This window comes from Nothobranchius furzeri, chromosome 16 (assembly GCF_043380555.1).
Source record: "Nothobranchius furzeri strain GRZ-AD chromosome 16, NfurGRZ-RIMD1, whole genome shotgun sequence".
Classification (NCBI taxonomy): domain Eukaryota; kingdom Metazoa; phylum Chordata; class Actinopteri; order Cyprinodontiformes; family Nothobranchiidae; genus Nothobranchius; species Nothobranchius furzeri.
In genome coordinates this window covers 22,393,861-22,415,303 of record NC_091756.1, presented here as the reverse complement: position 1 = coordinate 22,415,303, position 21,443 = coordinate 22,393,861, and the positions used below count along the sequence as shown (strand labels likewise).

The window sequence follows — 21,443 nt, the reverse complement described above, 5'->3', positions numbered from 1 at the left end:
TCCGCTTATCCGGGTCCGGGTCGCGGGGGCAGCATCCCAACTAGGGAGCTCCAGGCCGTCCTCTCCCCGGCCTTGTCCACCAGCTCCTCCGGCAGGACCCCAAGGCGTTCCCGGACCAGATTGGAGATGTAACTTCTCCAACGTGTCCTGGGTCGACCCGGGGGCCTTCTGCCGGCAGGACATGCCCGAAACACCTCCCCAGGGAGGCGTCCAGGAGGCATCCTGACCAGATGCCCAAACCACCTCAACTGGCTCCTTTCGATCCGGAGGAGCAGCGGTTCTACTCCGAGTCCCTCCCGAATGTCCGAGCTCCTCACCCTATCTCTAAGGCTGAGCCCGGCCACCCTACGGAGGAAACTCATTTCGGCCGCTTGTATCCGCGATCTCGTTCTTTCGGTCATTACCCAAAGCTCATGACCATAGGTGAGGATTGGGACGTAGATCGACCGGTAAATCGAGAGCCTGGCTTTCTGGCTCAGCTCCCTCTTCCCCACGACAGATCGGCTCAGCGTCCGCATCACTGCAGACGCCGAACCAATCCGCCTGTCGATCTCCCGATCCCTCCTACCCTCACTCGTGAACAAGACCCCGAGATACTTAAACTCCTCCACTTGAGGTAGGACCTCTCCCCCGACCCGGAGGTGGCAAGCCACCCTTTTCCGGTCGAGAACCATGGTCTCAGATTTGGAGGTGCTGATCCTCATCCCAGCCGCTTCACATTCGGCCGCGAACCTACCCAGCAAGAGCTGAAGGTCAGAGCTGGATGAAGCTAGGAGGACCACATCATCCGCAAAAAGCAGAGACGAGATTCTCCTGCCACCAAACTCGACACACTCCACACCACGGCTGCGTCTAGAAATTCTGTCCATAAATGTGATGAACAGAACCGGTGACAAAGGGCAGCCCTGGCGGAGTCCAACCCTCACTGGGAACAGGTCCGACTTACTACCGGCTATGCGGACCAAACTCACGCTCCTCTGGTAAAGGGACTGAATGGCCCTTAACAGAAAGCCACCCACCCCATACTCCTGGAGCGTCCCCCACAGGGTGCCCCTGGGGACACGGTCATAAGCCTTCTCCAAATCCACAAAGCACATGTGGATTGGTTGGGCAAACTCCCATGCCCCCTCCATCACCCTTGCAAGGGTATAGAGCTGGTCCACAGTTCCACGGCCAGGACGAAAACCACATTGCTCCTCCTCTATCTGAGATTCAACTATCGATCGGACCCTCCTCTCCAGTACCTTGGAGTAGACCTTTCCAGGGAGGCTGAGGAGTGTGATCCCCCTATAGTTGGAACACACCCTCAGGTCACCCTTCTTAAAGATGGGGACCACCACCCCGGTCTGCCACTCCCTAGGAACTGCCCCCGATGACCACGCAATGTTGTAGAGACGTGTCAACCATGACAGCCCTACAACATCCATAGCCTTGAGATACCCAGGACGAACCTCATCCGCCCCCGGGGCTCCGCCGCTGTGTAGTTGTTTGACTACCTCAGCAACTTCTGCCCCCGAGATCGGACAGTCCATCCCCAGGCCTCCCAGCTCTGGTTCCTCCTCGGAATGCGCATTGGTGGGATTGAGGAGCTCCTCAAAGTATTCCTTCCACCGTCCGACTATAGCCTCAGTTGACGTCAGCAGCTCCCCATCCCCACTGTAAACAGTGTGGGCGAGTTGCTGCCTTCCTCTCCTGAGGCGCCGGACAGTTTGCCAGAACCTCTTTGGAGCCGATCGATAGTCTTTCTCCATGGCCTCACCAAACTCCTCCCACGCCCGAGATTTTGCCTCGGCAACTGCCACTGCTGCACCCCGCTTGGCTATCCGGTACCTGTCTGCTGCCTCCGGAGACCCACAGACCAGCCACGCCCTGTAGGCCTCCTTCTTCAGCCTGACGGCTCCCCGAACCTCTGGTGTCCACCAGCGGGTACGGGGGTTGCCACCACGACTGGCACCGGCCACCTTACGACCACAGCTAGCAACAGCCGCCTCGACAATCGCAGAGTGGAACAAGGCCCACTCGGACTCAATGTCCCCCACTGCTCTCGGGACGCGGTCAAAGCTCTGCCGGAGGTGGGAGTTGAAGACCGTCTTGACAGGTTCTTCTGCCAGGCGTTCCCAGCAGACCCTCACTATGCGTTTGGGTCTGCCAGGTCTACGCGGCATGTTCCCTTGCCATCTGATCCAACTCACCACCAGGTGGTGATCAGTTGACAGCTCCGCCCCTCTCTTCACTCGGGTGTCCAAAACATACGGTCGCAGGTCAGATGATACGACTACAAAATCTATCATCGACCTGTGACCTAGGCTGCCCTGGTACCAAGTGTACCGGTGGGCATCCTTATGTTCGAACATGGTGTTCGTTATGGCCAAACTGCGGCTTGCACAGAAGTCCAATAACAAAACACCGCTCGAGTTCTGATCAGGTGGGCCGTTCCTCCCAATCACACCCCTCCAGGTCAAGCTGTCATTGCCCACGTGAGCATTGAAGTCCCCCAGCAGGACAATGGAGTCCCCTGATGGAGCACTATCTAGCACTCGTCCCAGGGATTCCAAAAAGGGTGGGTACTCTGAACTGATATTTGGCCCATACGCACAAACAACAGTCAGGACCCGTTCCCCGACCCGAAGGCGCAAGGAAGCTACCCTCTTGTCCCCCGGGGTAAACCCCAACACACAGGCAGAGAGTCTCGGGGCTATCAAAAAGCCAACCCCAGCCCTCCGCCTCTCACCCGGAGCAACTCCAGCAAAGTAGAGTGTCCAACCCCTCTCCAGGTCTCGGGTTCCAGAGCCAATGCAATGTGTCGAGGTGAGTCCGACTATATCTAGCCGGTACCGCTCAACCTCTGCCACAAGCTCCGGCTCCTTCCCCGCCAGCGAGGTGACGTTCCATGTCCCAAAAACTAGTTTCCTTGTCCGGGGATTGGACCGCCAAGGCTCCCGCCTTGGTCTGCCACCCGATTCACATTGCACCGGACCCTTCATGTTCCTCCTGCGGGTGGTGGGTCCACAGTTGGACGAGCCCATGTATCCGGTTCGGGCTGGGCCCGGCCGGGCCCCATGGGCGAAAGCCCGGCCACCAGGCGCTCGCTCACGGGCCCCAACCCCAGGCCTGGCTCCAGGGTGGGACCCCGGTAACCCTCCGGGCCGGGTACTCCGACTCTTCGTTTTCACCGCCATGAAAGATCCTTCGAACCGTTCTTTGTCTCACCCTTCACCTAAGACCAATTTGCCATGGGAGACCCTACCAGGGGCACTAAGTGCCCCAGGCAACATAGCTCCTAGGATCATTAGGGCACTCAAACTCCTCCACCACTTCTGTGCCTTCTGCTGAAACAACAACTTGTATTAACGTGATAATAATTAAAAAGACTCAATTGTCGACCCAGTTAAATCAAACATGAATCAGTAAAATACTGTAAATTCTTAAACATCATTTTAAGAACCTAGCTGACGCAGTTAGCATGAGATGAGCTACACAGAAGGTTTAATTGGAGGTTTGTTCTGGCATGTCGCCACTGGAGGGCGACATTCATTTAACTTTTTTTAAGCCAATAGGAAACGCCGCAGCTAACTCATCAAGCGCAGCCATATCTACGTAATGGTGATCCATCGGTACAACGTAGACCGCGTGGCCTAATGGATAAGGCGTCTGACTTCGGATCAGAAGATTGAGGGTTCGAGTCCCTTCGTGGTCGTTTTTATGTTACTGGTTATGATTTTTTGAGATTATCTGTTCACGTAAACGTAAACATTAAGCTAACCTGTGTACATATTTAAAGTAACTTTCATTTTCCAGATGTAAAAGTCGCATCTTGCCAGTAGAAGTCAGTAGGCCTGGACTAAATACCGGAACTTGAACAAAAACAGATCGTTTGAACCACTAACGTATCATCTGGTCATTAAAATCATCTCATACCATAAAAACACTGCGCAAAAAACGTTATTAATACTAAAAAGTACGACTGGTGTTTCAACGAGAGCAGAGTGGCGCAGCGGAAGCGTGCTGGGCCCATAACCCAGAGGTCGATGGATCGAAACCATCCTCTGCTAGTTTTTAAATAATGTGGTTGATAATTTGTTTTTATCCACGTTAGCTTTATGTTTCACCCCTCCACCTTATTTTAGCTTAACATGCATTATATGTTTGATGATAATGTTTGATGTATGCAGCAGCAAATATAGAGTAATTTGTGATTTAACTGCATGAGAGTTACAGCCTTCAACAATCATCTGAAACCATGAGGATCCAGGCTTTCAGGCTGCTTCTTTCCCTGAAGGAAAGAGGAAGAATAGCTTATGGGCTAGATGTTTGGGGGCTAGTAATATTTGTGTTATTTCTGGTTTTCATAGTAAGAGCATTAGGGCCACTGAAAATAAAAAAGAAAGAAATTTGTTCTGACTTTAGTCTCAGAATTCGGACATTTCCTCAGAAATCAAAAAGTAATAATTCTGAGAGAAAAAGTCAGAATTCTGAAATTAAGGTCAAGGTTAATTTCTATAGCAGATTTAGCAGTCCACGCTGCCTCAAAGTGCTGCACAAAAGTACAAACAGTAGAAACAGTAAGTAAGTAAGTAAAAGTTGTAAAAGGTGTGGGAAACTCATTTAATCTACACATTTGCAGTGGTCTCTGGTAGAAATGAATGCCTTGCAAGTCGTAAACAGAAATGTCTGAATCAGTGTGGACAAGTTTGTCACATCAGAGCTGAACACGGCAGGATTTAGTCTTATTTCCTGATATTTGGACATCTCTCCTCGGATTGGATAACATCAGCATCTGCGACATTGATGTTTTAGCCCCACAAATAACACAAACCTGGAGGTGTTCTGCTGTGTGGTGGAGCTGGTATTCTGGACCAACAACAGCCTTCCTTGCCACAAGCCAGTATGGCTGAGTCCAAGCGACCGCTTGACGTAGATCTGTCAGGTTTTCATTGTCTATTTTCTATCAGAAGCTTATGCAGGAGATATGTGTAGGAGACTATGTTCACGTTCAGCCTGCTTGACAAACTCAGTGACCGATTATAATCAGAAGCAATAATTAAATAATGTTTTCAGTGAACCACACATCCATCCTTCCATCCATTCATCCATTTTCTTCCTCCTATCCGGAGTCGGGTCGCGGGGTCAGCAGCCTAAGTGGAGAGGCCCAGACTTCCCTCTCCCCAGCTATTTGGCCCAGCTCTTCCAGGGGAATCCCAAGGCGTTCCCTGGCCAAGCGAGAGACAAAGTCCCTCCAACGTGCCCTGGGTCTCCCTTTAGGTCTCCTCCTGGTTGGACGTGACCAGAAAACCTCACCAGGGAGGTGTCTAGGAGGCATCCTAACCAGATACCCGAGCCACCTCAACTGGCTCCTCTCGACGTGGAGGAGCAGCGGGTCTACTCTGAGCCCCTCCCGGATGACCGATCTTCTCGCCCTATCTTTAAGGGAGAGCCCAGTCACCCTGTGGAGAAAACTCATATCAGCCGCCTCCATCTGCGATCTTGTTCTTTTGGTCACTACCCAAAGCTCGAACCACACCTTTAAAAGATTAAAGTAAAAATTATTTTTCTTTTCAATGGCCCTAATCCTCCTCCAAAGTACAGTGCACAAGTTCTCTAGAGGAGGGGTGCTCCTTCCTGTCAGACCCACACAAAGACCAGCCACTCCACCACCAAACTGGTAAAGGAACATCAGCACTTCAACCCCACTGGCTGTGTGACCCGTGTAAGGTCAGAGGTCATTTACCTGGTTCTATCAGTTCCATCCTGCAGCGGTGCTGGCTAAGCCCCCACCACTTCATTATTTAATTTGTGTGAAAACTACATGAAATAAATGAAAACGCTGTTCTTGTTACGTTTATTTATATTTATACAGAAGTTGATTTTGAACAAGACGAAGGTTTGACTCGACGACTTTACCCTCCGTCAGTCAAACTCTACATGTCTGCTGTGCTTGGTGGCTGAATGGATTCTCTTCTCCTTGAGTCTCTCTTTGTTCCTCTTCTCTAACCTGCACAACACGTTTCACATCAGATGACACCTTTACAGATGGAAAGCTGACGTGTTTTCTGACCTGGCTGCTCTTACAGCCGACTCTTCCGCTGTAGCTTCACGAGGCTTCTCGCTGGCCTCTGCTATGATGGAAGAGATCTTCTGGATACAATCAGAGAGGTTTCTCTGCTGACTCCTGCTCGTCTCTGACGTCACCAGCAGCTCCCCTGCCTTGTTGATCCGGTTCTTGTTCTGTTGAATTTACCGACGACTTCATAAATCAACTGCGCGTGAGGCGAAGTGGGAACAGAATAAAGGACCAGTCGGACAATCAAACCTTTTCTAGAATCTTTTGTCGAACGTCGTGAGGGATCCAGTCTGCCGTGTGCACATGGAATCGGACCTCTGCTTTGGTGCTGACTGTGGATTAAAAACTGAAATTCTAAACAATCCCTAGGATTCTAGAACTTCTTTCATTAATCACGTTGATTTCCATAAAGCAGAAAACAGAATGGTGGGACTGGAAATGAAAACTGTCATTTAAAAACGTGGAATTTGGAATCTGTGACTTTCTCAACACGGTATGAGCGTCTCACGCTGTCTTTAGATGCTGAAACCTCCTGTTTGTGAGCTGTAGGACGATGGGACAAGCAAGAGACGGTGAGACAGAGGGGACATGTTTCAATGAGCTCGTGTAAAGAGGTCCACTGCAGTGACTGAAGTGTCAGCGTGTACTTTTACCCAATAGTTAATATTTACTGCTGTATTACAACATCCTGCTTTAGTAAGTGACAATGTGCACAATGTATAAAATAAACCTTTGAGGACCTTTATTGACGTGCTGACCCCCAGGTCCACTGCTTCTGCTGTAGGAGACCGTCAGTCGGTCTGTCACACAAAAGGAGACAAGCGAGGATAAAGCACACAAACACATCCGTCTCTACCTTTAAAGGATACTTGTGTATATTTACCAACTGGAACTTGAATCCCAGTGTCCTGCAAAAGGACACACCGCATGCTGCGTTACTGTACATCAGTGTTAAAATGTGGTCAACAAAAAGTAAAATCACAACTGGTGTGTTGCAGCAGACAGAAACCCAGTGCTCGTCTAACTGATGAAGGTGGAAATTTATTTCTCTAAGCAGAGTTTGCTCATGAAACCCTCTCCAAAAGGTGACTGACGATGCTGTTTGGGTGCAAGGATGTGGGATCATCAGCAGACCTAACAACATTTTAATAGATGTTTCGATGGCCTGTTTTATCTTTCACCAACCTGCGTTTCGTTTCTCTCTCGAGAGCCATAACAGCCCCTGGAAGTGCAGATGTTATAATGAAGTATCGCTGCTGCTTCCCTCAGTTTGCTGTGAGGTAAACGCACATTTAGTCCTCCGGCGCAGCAAAGTAAATACGAATGTCGACCTATGCACGCCGCCATGTTGGAATGACGTTGTCGTAACGATGCAACTTCACGTCTAGGGTTCCACTGTTTCGTAGCGTGACGGTTCTGCTCAGTAAACGAGAAAAGAAAAGTTTAATGTTATTACAGCGGCATCGTTTTGATAGGTTAAGCCGAAAAGAAAGGTCAGGTTCCACCGAGATTTGAACTCGGATCGCTGGATTCAGAGTCCAGAGTGCTAACCATTACACCATGGAACCACGTGAACAACGGCGACAATCTTCAGTATTTATTTAATATCAGTTGATTGCTTATCTAGGGATATCATGAGATTGTAAAGGTTAGGGGATTAGGGTGTGTCCCAGGCGTAAAACAGACAAAACATAGAACGAGACAAAAGTAATGACTCGTTACGAGCTACAGCCCCTTGTTTTCTTCTTGTTCTGTATTTTTGTGCGCGTATATATGTCGATGATTATTTACCACTGCAGTATGTTTTTGTATCAACTGTTTTGAAAGTTTTAGCTTTTAAATGTATACCCGCTGTTGGAAACAATTGTTGTAATGTTTGCTGTACACAATTCTTTCATTGTCATTGTTTCATAAAAACAATGATAAAATACGCTAAGAACAAAATAAAAAAACATATCTTCTACACCGGAACTACTGTACTGGTTTTGTGTTGCAGTCGGAGTTATATAGAGCGGACACCCTAACAGTACTGGAAAAAATATCAGATTTGCTTTTACTTAAAAATCAGTACTAATACTTTACTTTTCCACATACAGTGGTTACTGTAGGCCGCGTTATGTGTTGAGAACCGTGTTGTCAGTCACGCTCACGCGGAGTTTACAGCCTTTTTTCGGAAAAGCTTTAGGGTATTTTTTAGCTAGGGAGCTAAAGTTAGCAGCTTATCGTTAACACAGCTGTATGTGTTTGTGTTCGCTGCCATCAGCTGCACGGTAAAGTAGCTAACAGAAACCCGACATGACACCAGTCATTCTGTCTTTGGCTCGTTAGCTTGTTTGTTAGAGGTTTCCCCGCTGACCGTCGGGCTCAAACAGGAAACTTTCGCAATCGAGGAAATATAACAATGGGACAGGACGGGGCGAAGATCGTTGCCAATGGGTGTTGACGCTGGTTTGTCGGTGAAGTCATGCCTAACGTGGTGTGTGTGTTGCTCAAGAGTGTCCTGGTGGTGGTGTAGTGGCGAACCAAACCAGTTCCCCCCACACGCCCGTTAGTTCAACAGCAGGATGCCTGGAATGGTGGCGTTTGGCCGGCGGTGGGGCATCGCCAGCGATGACCTGGTCTTCCCCGGCATTTTTGAGCTGTTCCTACGTGTGATTTGGTACGTGGTTCACTTTCACGTGTCTCCTCAAGCCCGCGGTCCCTGAACCGGATCTGGTCTCTGGTGTTGTTTGTCTGCAGGTGGATCGGAACGGCGACCCTGTTCTTCTATCACCAGGGTCATCTGGACTGTAACGGGAGAGGGGTGCTGAACAGCTACCTGATTGGCCTGCTGGTTGTGTTGGCCCTCATCATCCTCTCGCTATGTGCCATTGTGTACGTTAGTGCCCAAGGTAACCGAACTACCCACTCTTCACCTACACTCCCTCACTGTGGAGATGTGATCTTGAGTTTACAGTGATGGTAAAACACGTGCAAACAGGAAGTGTGTCACTTGTGCTACAGGATCACACATTCATTACAAAGGTATTTGTGTTTCACAGCATAAAAAACAACCCTGTCTCTACCAGTTCCCAAACATGATGCATTATGGGTAAACATCTTCATGCTCATTCAGATTAACAAACCTCAGCCATCCCAGGCAAGCCATGTTTTATCATTCAGATTGTTCTGAAGTGACCTTTAACCTGTGATGAAGGAGTTTATATTGTTAGATCGGTCTGACATGAACTCATCCAACATCATCACAGGTCCACACTCTGCTGTCAGACTACAGAAACCCCCAGTTCCTCCCACAGCTGCTTCTAAAGACATGCCTATCGACCCTTCTAGACTCACATCTTTTGTGTTAATTTCAGCTTTACCCTTTAAGAAACACACTCCAGGCCAGACAGCCCCATGACCCTGCATTGCCTTCTGTTAAGGGGTCACCATCCATTTCCCATTCTGCAAGGAATTAGACTCTACATGACCTTTAACCCTTGTGAGCTACACACCCCAGTATGCTCCAGATCAGCTAAAACAGGTTTTACAGAGGAGCTCTGGTGGTGATCAGACGCTCCTGAGTGATACCTATTCAGTATTTTCCTTTGTGGGTTTTACTTTGTTGTGTGAGTTCATGCTGATGGTAGACAACATTTGTTTTTATCCTTTAAACACCCCCCAGTCACTGTTGTGTTTGTGTGGATTTCACTGGTACCTGTGGCTTCTTCCTTCAGGCACCATTACTAACCCAGGCGCACGGCGCTCCCTGCCCGCTCTGGTCTACCTGCGAGCTATGCTCTATATCCCTGAGCTGGTGTGGGCCTGTCTGGGAGCCATCTGGGTGTCCGATGACAGTCGAGGTTGTGACCCAGCAACAGTGGGCTCAGTCATTGCTGCTGTGGTCACCAGGTAGGGCCTGCTACACGTCCTTGTGGTGTTTTCACTAATCAGAGACTCGTTTTGTTGTAGCCTCTTTCTTTGCTGTCACCACAGCTGGATCATCTTGCTGTTGACGGGGCTGGGTGTGGTCTTTGTGTTCGACCCCCTGGGAAACCCCCGTTCTCAGCATGGCCCCATGGAGCCACTGGGGGTGCGAGACCTGGAGAGCAGCGGGGGCACCCAGTTCCTGTCCACAGCTCGCTCCCTGGCTGTAAAGGTGTGGGAGAGCCGACTGCGCCTCCTGTGCTGCTGTCTGCCTCAGGACGAGAGCCACAGAGCAGCGTTCTCCAGCATCTCGCAGCTCTTCAGTGACTTCTTCTCTGTAAGGAACATGTACTGTGACCTCATCTGCTCTAAATGCTGCAGAGACAAAGTGTTTTACAATTTAAAAGAATAATTGCTGAACACACTCTGTAACGGTTCCACAGGACACCGACCTGGTTCCCAGTGACATCGCTGCAGGTCTGGCTCTGCTGCACCAGGAGCAGGACAAGATGGAGCGCAGCAGAGACCCAGAGGCGCTGGTCTCTCACAGCCCTTCCTCTCCTGTTGTAAGTGACCCAGCTGGAGCAGAGCTCAGAGGAGACAGCAGCACTGCAGCACGACTCACGTAGACCCCCTTGTTCTTTCTGAAGGAGCACGACTTGCAGGTGGAGTTGGAGAACGCAGCCCACTGCATGCGGTTTGCTGCATCGGCCTACGGCTGGCCGTTGTATGTTTTCTCCAACCCTCTCACTGGACCCTGCAGACTCGGCGGAGACTGGTGAGATGCTGTGTGACTGTCCAGACGTGCCGTGATGCTGTCTCAGAGGTCCGAACGCTGACCCTCATGTTTCAGCTGCAGAACTGGAGCTGCTGACTATGACATCATCGGAGGGGACCACCTTGGTTGCCATTTCTCCTCCATCCTGCAAACCACTGGACTGCAGTACAGAGACTTCATTCATGTCAGCTTCCACAACCAGGTGTGTGTTCCATCACATTAGCCATATGTTGCACACACACACACACACACACACACACACACACACACACACACACACACACACACACACACACACACACACACACACAGATTTCTGCTTAAACGCTCCTGCTGTCTCTCAGATCTACCAGATCCCTTTTTTTGTGGCGCTGGATCATCAAAAGGAGGCGGTAGTCGTGGCGGTCAGAGGAACGCTGTCGCTGAAGGTTAGTGAGGTGTGCTAGGTGAGATCAGCAAAGCTGAGAAGAAGGGCCGATTATTCCTAGAAGGAATTCATTTCCACCGCTGAGTTTTAATCTGAGACCTTTTGATGTTGTGAACTAGTGAAAGTTACATCTGAAGTGTGGCGCTGACGCGTTCTGATGGGACAAATCTGAGCTCACCTTCAGGAACAGCTGCTGTCCTCCACTGTTGTGTTTCTAGAACCAGACCTGGGTCCTGTTGCTATGGATACACTTCCCTACAAATCTGAACATTTTCCTCTCATAGAAAGTTTTTTTTCCCCACAAGTTTATTTTTCTTAAAGATGATTCCAGTGAAAGTGAGCTCATACGTTTCCTTCAGATGTCCTCTGCTGAGGTCACGAGTCTAATTAGGAAAAGGATTTTTAAAGTGAGACTTGGGCAGAAGTGACCGTGTCCTCTTCATGCAGAAGTCCATGTCCATTTTAGGACATCATTAGATCTCAGGAGAACCCGGTGGTCATAATGGTCTCAGACTCGGACTTTAGATGCAGACTGATCCGATATTAGGTGATGAGGCCCCTGGAATTGAAAACCCACACCATGGGTGTGACAGTGTTGCCAAAACATCTAAACTCATGTTTGTTCCTTTTCTCTGATGTACAGGGCATCTGCTGGTCTTTCAATAGTCTTAAATTAGCTTTTCCAAATTTAAGGCCCTAAAAATCCTTAAAAATTACAAATAATCCTTAAGTGATTGTTTCATTTGTATTAATGTTATTTTAGTTAAAAGGGGCAGATAACTTACGTTTTTTTTCTTTCTGTCCCCTTTTTCATTTTGGTTTGTAGCAATTTAGTTCTGTATTTTTATTTTAATGTCAATAAATGAAAAAAAAAATACAATTTCCAGAGGTCTTAAATTACCAAAGACCCAATAAACAAGATTCTTTTATTTCTATAAAATTTTCATGAATTTCTAGTTGGTGTTCAGTATTTTTTGTATACGATGTTGGCGTAAGCGGAACCGTACACGTTCAGCTGGTTGTGAAAGGGGACTATTTTTAGATGAGCACATTAGCTGGTTAAGCTAGTGGGAGCTTGCGCCATGGGGAAGTGCAAGTTTAATGGTAACTGGATGGCTAATCCCACGTTTGTGACGTGGTTAGCACCGGTTCCAGGCAACAGCTGGAAATTATAGCTTAAATTTAATTTTAAAAATAGCTTAAATTTGGTCAAAGTGGCCTTAAAAAAGGTCTTAAAAAGTCTTAAATGCGGCTCCCTTAAACCTGCAGAAACCCTGCTATAATCAAGCCGCTCCAGTCCACGACCCTAAACCTCGTAGGCTAGTGTTTGTTGTGATCAGTGATGTTGGTGTGAATCCTGCAGGATGTGATAACAGACCTGTCGGCTGAGTGTGAGAACCTGCCCATAGAGGGAGTGTCTGGAGCCTGCTATGCTCACAAGGTGAGGCTGTCTCTGAGGAGGTTTCCTTCTCAGTCCAGTGTGTGTTTGCTAAGAGACCAGTGTCTCCTGCAGGGCATGTGCCAGGCTGCTGATTACATCTACAAGAAGCTCATGAACGATGGCATCCTGAACCAGGCGTTCTCCGTTGTCCCGGTAAGGAGCTGCTGCGTTGTGTTCTTGAGCTCCGGGTGTGCGTGAACTCGGCACTAAGCATGTTCAGATGCTGGCTTCAGGTCTCTGCTGCACAATAACGTAAGAGTGGAAGGGAAGTGATTTGCCCCTCCCAGTGCATTCTGGGATTGGTAGTCTTGTTTACCCATTGGCTGGTAATAAAACCTAAAAGTGATCCCTGGAGTTAGATCCTTTGGCTCAGATCTGGTTCAGTTTGGCGTTGTGCTCTAACCAGTCACCAGAACCAGAGCAGGCTGAAGTAAACTCAAGCTGCGATGGGCTTCTTGCTTTTATTTTGTCAGGCCTCCTCTCAAAGACTACGTTCCAGTTCAGTGGAGATGTTTAAAAAATCTGATGTAGATCGAGGGCAAAACACACCAATCAGAGAGGATACCTCCATTATTTCAAATGAATGAATGCACACTGTTTGTTTTGAATTCACAAAGCTATTTCTCTTCTCCTAAGCAGACCTGATGCTTTTATGGTAAGTGGTGGATTACTCACCACTAAACGGCTAAATTCTGCCACCTGTAGACACAAGTCAGCAGTCTTTTTACACATCTGAATAGTTTATTAATAAAAACCTTTGTCCATTTAAGACGACGCCTTTGAGTGATCAGAGTTTACATCTCTGAAGGTAAAACAACTACGCCCACAGGATGGAGACTTGTAACCAGGACACAGGTCATAATGTGTCAGTTGATGCTCTTATTTTGAAGCTTTTCCTGTAATCTTTTCCTGGAAGATGTCGGTTTTGGTTCCTTCCCTCAGCATTCGTGTCATCCTGTGTGTGTAGGAGTATAAACTGGTCATCACTGGTCACAGTCTGGGTGCAGGCACAGCGGCTCTGCTGGCCATCCTCCTGCACGCGTCCTTCCCCACCCTGCAGTGCTACTCCTTCTCTCCACCAGGGGGCCTCCTGAGGTAGGGTGACATGTTTTTATTTATTTTTTTCTGGTTTTAGATTCTTGTCTTTCTGTCCTCACTGTTAAACCTGACTACTTTCATCACTCTTGTCTGTTCTTTATTCTCAGTAAGGCGTTAGCGGACTACTCTAAGGACTTCATAGTGTCCGTGGTGCTGGGAAAGGATTTAGTTCCCAGGTGAGGAGGACAGAAAGCTCTTTGAGCATCTGCGGCGATCAGACTCTTACTGGTTACCTTATGTTCTCTAACTGTCTTCTGTCCTTGTTGGACAGACTGAGCATTCCCAACATAGAGGATCTGAAGAGACGGATCCTTAAAATAGTGTCAAACTGCAACAAGCCCAAAGTGAGCCCACCTGAGTTGGTGCTGCAGATTGCTCACCACCCCCCGTGTCTGACGTCTCTGTCTGTGTTTCAGTACCGCATCCTGCTACAGGGCTGTTGGTACGAGCTCTTCGGAGGAGACCCGGATAATTTCCCCACCGAGATGGAAAACAGGAGGGAGGAGCAGCTCAGCAGGCCGCTGCTGGGGGAGGAGTCGCTGATGATTCGCCATTCCTCATCTTACCAGAGCCTGGTGTCCGATGACTCACCTGCACACTCAGCGCCACACTTGCCTCTCTTCTTGCCCGGACGCATTCTGCACATCACCGAGGACGGACCGTCACGGAGGTAAGCCCACGGACTCGTCTGATAGCTGCATAAATCTAACAACGGCATTTTAACGGGATAGCTGATGCTTCTGGGGAGGGGAAATGCACCGTTGAAGGGATACTAATCAGTTTTGGCTTGCTTTTAGCACCTCCTGCAAATGTAAAACTCCTCGCCGTGCGTTTCTCTTTTTAACACCTCAATCGAACTACTGAAATGTCTCCTCAGCCCTCCTCAGTGTCTACAGGAGTGGTTCTTCGTTAAATTAAACAACTCAGCTGTGCTCATGAAACGTGCTGGAAGCAGACAACAGGGCTAGCATGCCAGCTCCACTTTACTGAGCCCAAAAGGAGGTGGCTCGCCACTTTGAAGCTGCAAGTGTGGTATTCTGGCCACAGAGGGCGATAGGGTCTGAGTGTCATTTCATTAACCCTGTGAGGGGTCATTTTAGCACAAACTGGCTCAAGAAAAAGATTTAAAAATGGAACCATTTTATGTTTTTGGGTTCTTCTGAACATGCTCATTCGCTGCCAGCGTTTTTCAGCATTGTCACAGTTTTTTTAAGAGTCACAGAACGTTGTGCTCTATGATGATGGCAACGCCGACTCTACCAAAACAAAGCGTAGACTCACCTCTTATATCAGGAAGAATCCGCGCGTTAGCCGTTCTTTCATAATCCGTTGTCAAAATGTGATCGGCAGAAGCTTTTCCGGTTCGCGCCTCGCTTCATTTACAGCAGCGGCCCAAAACGATCTCCTAACACATGGATGTTCTGCGGTTGAAGATCAGCTTTAGAGCTGGGGTGTTTGTTCTCACGGTGTGGGGGCTCGTTCCGACACCCACACAGTAAAAACATGACAACTTTAGTCGTCATTGGCAGTGAACGAGTCTATATTGGAACAAATGGACTGAGGTCTGTAATGACCAGGTTTTCTGAAGTATCGTTTGTGTTTATAATCAGTCCCGTCCCGTGTCCTTCGCCTGTTTGACAGCACAAATATTATAACTGTTATAGGAGGATGTAGACTGAATAACCTCTTTTTCTCCCTTATAGATCCTGTTTTTCTCAGGTTCGCTACCGCGCTGACTGGTCCGATGAAATGGTTTTCCGGAGTATCCTGATCAGTCCCAGGATGCTGACGGATCACATGCCTGATGCTGTGCTCCGGGCGCTCAACAATCTGAGCAGCGAGGGGCCCTACTCCCTTTGCCCGTCGTCATTGGGCAACAACTCACACAATACCGTGTGAGAGACTCACTCACTGTGTCTGTTTCCACGTTGCATCTGATCCAAGACGGCTTCAGCTACTTCCTTTGAACCCTGATCTGAAGTTTTCCATTTTGGCCTGATATATTCCCAAACATTTGCGTTTGATTGCACCAGCGATCGAAGACTGTGGAATTTGCTTGTTGTGATTTTTAAGAATGAGCCTGATTTGCCAAAGGAGAGCTATTGGAGCACAAACTAATTTATTTATTTGCACTTTTCCTACAAGAACTTTTCTTTCTTTTCAGTTGGAGTTACTCCATGAACAACTTGACGCCATAATCTTTGAATGTTTAGTGTGTACAGTATTCGCCGTGGCAACAGTTGAGCTGTATTGCTGCTTTTGTGTTCTGTGAGTTTCATTTTTGAGAGTACTTCAGAGCCGAAAAGCACATTTCCCTTCAAATTGTTTAAAGCCACGGTGTTGTTGTGTGGTAGCTGTGCTGTGTATATTGTTCTGCAACATCAGGGTGAACAGTGCCTATGCATTATGGGTAGTTAAACCCAACGCATGTCTTTACAGACCGGGAATTCTTTAGTTGACTGCATTAAGAATGAACTCAAACAAAAAACGTCCAAAACTTGTGCTTAAAAATTTTATTGGAATTTGTTTTTTTAGTTCAAGTGAAGTTTATGTAAGTTTTTGCCTGCATAACTATTTTACATCCATGTAATGGATTTAAAACCTTGATGCAAATAAATGTACTTGTGAAGTAATTCCATTTTGATTTTCATTTCCCACACTTTGACAAATACATCAGAGGAGGATCTCAGCAACCTGTTGATCTGCAGGCTGAAATCAGTGTAGAAACTAGATATTTTTGCTGTATGAGTGATTAAGGGCAGATTGTGTCTTAAAATGTTTCCAGTGCAAAAACAATGACTTAAACCATTTATATGGCTCTTACTCAATAAGTACTTTATTGTTTGTGTACAGAACTTTTATTTTGTTTCTACATTTTTACAATCTAGTAATTACTCATAATTTTTACTTTTGTGTTCATATTTTTAGTTGCTTAAATATTGAATTTAGCCCCTTGTTTTTACTCTGTAATTAGTTTTGTTTTACTCTTACTCTGTTTTTTGTTTATTTGTTTTTACTCTGATTTTAGTTTTTAAATGTCTTAACTTGGACTCTGAGCTGGTATCTACCTTGGTAATATGACACATAAAACATGTCAACCTGACAATCACGCAGGAATAGAAAAACATTTAGGGTACACAAACAAAAACATCAAACTTGTATTTTAATATTTGTAAACCCTTTTAAAAATATTTGTATTAATCAAATAGAATTTAAAATGTAGTTTTAGATGTTTAAGTCATTTTGTTGTATTTTATTTTTTGTTTCGTGTTTTGTTTTGACGTGCCTTCCCGCCCATCCTTTTTTAGCACGTGACAACGTTCAACAAATGACACCTTTATGGGGTGCTGGGAAACTCCTAACTCAAACCTTGACGGAGTAAATTACCGAGTACAGGCCACATATTACAAACTTAGCCTTAAAATACATTTAAGTCTTCTTTGATTATGATCACATAAGTACGTCCATACTTTTTTATTTATTCCACATTAAAAACAAAGTGTAAAAACATTTTTCCTTGGTGGTTGTCTGCCAAATTCAAATTTGGAAACGCAGAATTTTGTCTGAAAAAAACAGAGCCGCCCACCCGTCATTGACTTTCGGGAAGATCCTAAATCACAGGGTTTAATGTCACCGCCTTCTGAACATCCCCCAAATCCACGGCTATAAATGGGCGAGGTTGAGTCATAAGTGAAATAGGAAGTTACCCTGAGCTATTTTGTACTTTAGTGAGTTGAACTTCTTGGATTCCCACGTTCCGACAACACGTGAACGCAGCAGTAGGAGCTCATCTGTTGGACAGGGAAACTAATTAGAAGCCAAGTAAAGACTTTTCAGTACTGCGGGCTACCGGGCTAGCGCGGCGGGGAAGCCTGCCGTCACGGTGTAACCGCGTTCGGAACTTGTTAAAGACGTATAGCAGCTTCTACGGTCTACATGGAAGAACTTTTGAGGCATGGTTCGGTAGCACAGCTGTGTCGTTCCGCATAAAGTCAAGGGCGAACTCCTTCCGTCCAGCCGGAGCGTGTGGCTAGCTCACTGGTCCTAGCTGGGTAAGAAGTTGCAAGCGAAGGCAATAAAATGGAGCTAGACGACGTCGTCCTGTATCAGGACGACTCGGGGGACTCCGCCGTGATGTCCGAGCGGGTCTCGGGTCTGGCCAGCTCCATATACCGGGAGTTCGAGCGGCTGATGGAGAAATACGACGAGGACGTGGTGAAGGAGCTGATGCCGCTGGTCGTCGGGTTGCTGGAGAACCTGGACTCGGTGTTTGCTGCCAACAAGGAGCACGAAGTGGAACTGGAGCTGCTGAAGGAGGACAACGAGCAGCTCGTCACCCAGTACGAACGGGAGAAAGCTCTGCGGAAACACGCCGAGGAGGTGGGTCGCTGCTCCGCTGCCAAACTTATTTAGGAGCGGGATTACAGGCTGGTATTATGTTCTTTATCACGATGCCCTCTGGTTTATCCCTGATTAGCAGCACAATAAATCAGATTAGTTATGACTTTTAAAACGGAATCAGTCACTTTAGGGTGCTCTCAAAGTACTTTTGACAAATGTGATTACAAGTATGACGTTATCGGTAGCTCTAAAGTAGCTTGGTGGTGGTGTTTTCCTAATGGGTTGGATGTTTCCCCACAGACAAATCTAACAGCCAGTTCCAGGCTACTCATCAGCAGCGTCTGTGCATACCATAATATTACTCCTGATTACCCACAATGCAACACAAGTAAATCATTACTTTTTGTGGGTGAAATCAAAATTCAATTCAATTCAACTTTATTTATATAGCGCCAAATCACGACAAGAGTCATCTCAAGGCACTTCACATAATAAACATTCCAATTCACAGTTAATTAAGCCAATCAGAAATAATGTTTCCTATATAAGGAACCCAGCAAATTGCATCAAGTCACTGACTAGTGTCAGTGACTATACAGCAATCCTCATACTAAGCAAGCATAAAGCGACAGTGGAGAGGAAAACTCCCTTTTAACAGGAAGAAACCTCCAGAGGATCCTGGCACAGTATAAGCAGCCATCCTCCACGACTCACTGGAGATCGAGAAGATGGAGTACACACACACACACACACACACACACACACACACACACACACACACACACACACACACACACACACACACACACACACACAATAATGTGTCTATAGTTCTATCTATAGTCTTATCTGAATATCGGGTCCCCGTTTAGAGACTTAATGAGACAAAAAGGTACAGGTATCAATAATGTATGGCAGGAGATGTTGTAAAAAAAATCACGGATCAAATGTTACAACTCAGTCCAGTTTGAAGGTTTTAAAAAAACTTGTAATTTATCAGTTTTTAATATAAAATTCCCGCGTGTCTTCTGTATGTCCTGGAGCATAGCTGGAAAACCGAAGCCAGGTATGCCCTCAGAGGGATTCTGTGGTGCTCACCTGCATTTCAAGAAGAGTGGGATTTCTTTTCTCTCCAGCAGGCTGTTGATGCCGATAGAAACTTTACAACATTTTTATGTTACTGTTAATTAAAATACGCGTTTTTAAATGTGGAATGTTAACTAATCCAAAGTGTTTGTCTTTTATTAAACAGTTTTTTTTATTTCAATATAATTTTACTGTATATGGTAAATGATAGAGGTGCTGAAAAAAAATCGATTCAAGTCTGAATCGGGATTCTTATTTATAAAGATTCAGAATCGATTCACAAAGGTTCAGAATCGATTCCAGGAACTCAAATGTTTGGCACGTTACAGGTTTGAGATGCACTTTTGTCAGTTTTTTTTTTTTTTTTGTCTTTGTTAGGAGAGTCAGTACTCTTGTTTACTTTTGTGGTCCCATAAATTGAGATGATTTATGTTTGAATCTGCTGACAAGTGCGGACTAGAATGTAATTTTTTGTGGCTATGGCTCTTTGTTCCAGGTCTTCCATGAAAAACTCGCACAGGGTGGCTGATAACGGGTTACCCATGGCGAAGCCTTCCAGTTGTTTGTATATTGCGGTGTCGTATGTGGAGTTAGCTACCAGTCCTATCAGTTGTGCTATGTCGTCTGCTGTGAGATTTGTTCTTTTGTGTAAAGTCTTGTCCTGTCTGATTCTGTTAACTACTATGTCTATGGTTTTTTGAGTTGGTGTTTTTTGGGTTGGTGTCACATCCCTGTTCACAACAGATCACTGCATAAGAGAAAACCATATAATGGACTGGGACAACACAAATTTTAGACTGAAAGAGCTGCAGATTGTAAAGGAAATCCCAGATTTCTTAGTTCAAAGGCAGATATTACCATATTTTATTATACTTTTAACAAGTTTTTGTTTTTAAATATTTGTCAGTTTTTACAGCCTTTGTGTTCATAATATCCTCAAGACTTGCAGTCTTTACATAACTTTAGGAACTACAAAGTCTGGATTACGTAAACAAAATGAAATGGGTTTTAATGTGACGCAGTGAACCATAACGGTTAAATGTAGAATGACCAGTTAGGTTCTTTAGTCATGTCATGTTGTAACACGCTGCTGTGGGTTTGAGGTTCTCTGTTGCTCATGGGTGTGTCCATCTGTATTGGTTTTTAGTTGCTGTGAGAAATCAATCACCTGTGCCTACCATAGTTACCACTTGTTCAGTAGTCATTTATCATTTTCATTTAACTTTCTGAAGACATTTCCTCCACCATGATGAAGAGTAGGAGGGTAATCCTGAGGGCAGTTCTAGTTTTTGTTTTGCTCATGTTGAACTGAGAGCAGGCTGGACACAGTGACTCGGTTGCTTCTTGGGTTATGTGAAGAACCAACAGTGGCTCACAACACCTGTTCGTCCTGTTTTTAGCCCAAATGTTTAGACATAGGTCATTGCAGCTATTTTTAAGTCAGAAGTCTCATTTAAGGAGGTATTTCTTTCTAATTGGACAAAAAACACGGGCCACAGGTAGCACAGTGCAGAAATTTAGCCCATTACATCTATGGAAAGAAGTGACTATTTTGTGGAACTTTTCAGGGTTGGCAAAGCACAAAAAACACGTTCTTGTTTCCGTTGAGGTTACGGGTGGTCAATGTAAAAACGGGATTTAATTTTCTTTCACTTAAAGGGGTGGATCAATTGTTTCAGTGCTGAAATTAGTCATCGAATGATTAGGGTGGTTCAATTAAATTCCTCCTTTTTTACTGATTCAAAGCTTCGTTAAATGTGCGCACCACAGTCTGAACACCTTTTACTGGCACACATTGTTGTAATCTAGGTGCTTTGGAGGAAAATAGAGGAACCATCAGACAGAAACCATTGTAAAAAATGGAAACTGTCCAAAGTTTGGAATCAAGAGTTAAACTACAGGTAGATTGGCTAATGCTAAGCTAGCTTGTAGCACGTTCACAAATCACGATCAAGTGGAGTTAAAAAAAAAACATGATGGTTGTGAATGACAAAACTCCAGAAGCGGAAGAAAAATCCCCACCATCCTGTTTAGCTTTGTGGTTCTCTGCAGCGGTGTGGAGAAGAACCACTGCAGCAGCTACCTGGAGTCTTTGCTACTGAGTGTTAGCGAGTCTGCTCCACACACAGCAGTAGGACTGTGGCAAGCCATTGTAGCATGTAATTCACAAATGCTTCTATGTTTGAATACAATTTAGACTGGATTATGTTGCCAACCTGTTCATAATGAAATGTACACTATTGGTCAAAAGTTTTAGAATGCCCCAATTTTTCCAGTTTTTTATTGGAAATTATGCAGTTTAATG

At 46.1% G+C, this 21,443-nt stretch overlaps 3 protein-coding genes and 2 non-coding genes across 6 annotated transcripts in view; 3 read left to right on the top strand and 2 right to left on the bottom strand.

The window, feature by feature from the left end:
- The first annotated feature begins 3,624 nt into the window (after positions 1-3,624).
- trnar-ucg (transfer RNA arginine (anticodon UCG)) lies at positions 3,625-3,697 on the top strand. The gene has a single exon. It is a non-coding gene; the product is annotated as a tRNA-Arg (tRNA).
- Positions 3,698-5,825: 2,128 nt separating this feature from the next.
- Positions 5,826-7,606, bottom strand: mrpl58 (mitochondrial ribosomal protein L58). 2 transcript variants are annotated; one of them, XM_015963744.3, is made up of 6 exons: positions 7,247-7,606; positions 6,945-6,969; positions 6,802-6,861; positions 6,311-6,393; positions 6,056-6,225; positions 5,826-5,992 (listed from the first exon to the last, which is right to left on the bottom strand). In XM_015963744.3, exons 1-6 carry the CDS (start codon positions 7,406-7,408, stop codon positions 5,908-5,910), a joined length of 585 nt encoding a protein of 194 aa, XP_015819230.1. In that variant the 5' UTR covers positions 7,409-7,606; the 3' UTR covers positions 5,826-5,907. The 2 variants fall into 2 exon arrangements, with proteins under 2 accessions (XP_015819230.1, XP_054604944.1); XM_054748969.2 differs by having other exon boundaries at positions 6,070-6,225; positions 7,247-7,533.
- Positions 7,558-7,629, bottom strand: trnaq-cug (transfer RNA glutamine (anticodon CUG)). Its single transcript has one exon. It is a non-coding gene; the product is annotated as a tRNA-Gln (tRNA).
- Positions 7,630-8,413: 784 nt separating this feature from the next.
- daglb (diacylglycerol lipase, beta) lies at positions 8,414-16,344 on the top strand. Its single transcript, XM_015963743.3, has 15 exons — positions 8,414-8,720; positions 8,801-8,952; positions 9,778-9,952; positions 10,037-10,304; positions 10,411-10,533; positions 10,618-10,745; positions 10,821-10,947; positions 11,090-11,173; positions 12,536-12,613; positions 12,686-12,766; positions 13,581-13,708; positions 13,819-13,887; positions 13,983-14,055; positions 14,128-14,381; positions 15,415-16,344. Exons 1-15 carry the CDS (start codon positions 8,626-8,628, stop codon positions 15,608-15,610), a joined length of 2,031 nt encoding a protein of 676 aa, XP_015819229.3. The 5' UTR covers positions 8,414-8,625; the 3' UTR covers positions 15,611-16,344.
- A 1,222-nt stretch (positions 16,345-17,566) lies between these two features.
- Positions 17,567-21,443, top strand: part of spag9b (sperm associated antigen 9b) — a 60,911-nt gene continuing 57,034 nt past the window's right edge. Inside the window, exon 1 of the mRNA XM_015963745.3 lies at positions 17,567-18,091. Within this exon, the coding sequence (XP_015819231.3) occupies positions 17,792-18,091 (300 nt within the window). The 5' untranslated portion in view covers positions 17,567-17,791. The remainder of the gene's footprint in view (positions 18,092-21,443) is intronic.

Excerpts from the sequence above, each read along its gene's own strand:
- daglb (XM_015963743.3), top strand. The coding sequence starts at position 8,626 with ATGCCTGGAATGGTGGCGTTTGGCCGGCGGTGGGGCATCGCCAGCGAT. Across the intron at positions 10,746-10,820 it reads TGCAGACTCGGCGGAGACTG|CTGCAGAACTGGAGCTGCTG; the intron begins GTGAGATGCTGT and ends CTCATGTTTCAG. Across the intron at positions 13,888-13,982 it reads GGAAAGGATTTAGTTCCCAG|ACTGAGCATTCCCAACATAG; the intron begins GTGAGGAGGACA and ends CTTGTTGGACAG.
- mrpl58 (XM_015963744.3), bottom strand. The coding sequence starts at position 7,408 with ATGGCGGCGTGCATAGGTCGACATTCGTATTTACTTTGCTGCGCCGGA. Across the intron at positions 6,862-6,944 it reads TGGGATTCAAGTTCCAGTTG|ACCGACTGACGGTCTCCTAC; the intron begins GTAAATATACAC and ends TTTGTGTGACAG. Across the intron at positions 6,226-6,310 it reads GACAAAAGATTCTAGAAAAG|AACAAGAACCGGATCAACAA; the intron begins GTTTGATTGTCC and ends TAAATTCAACAG.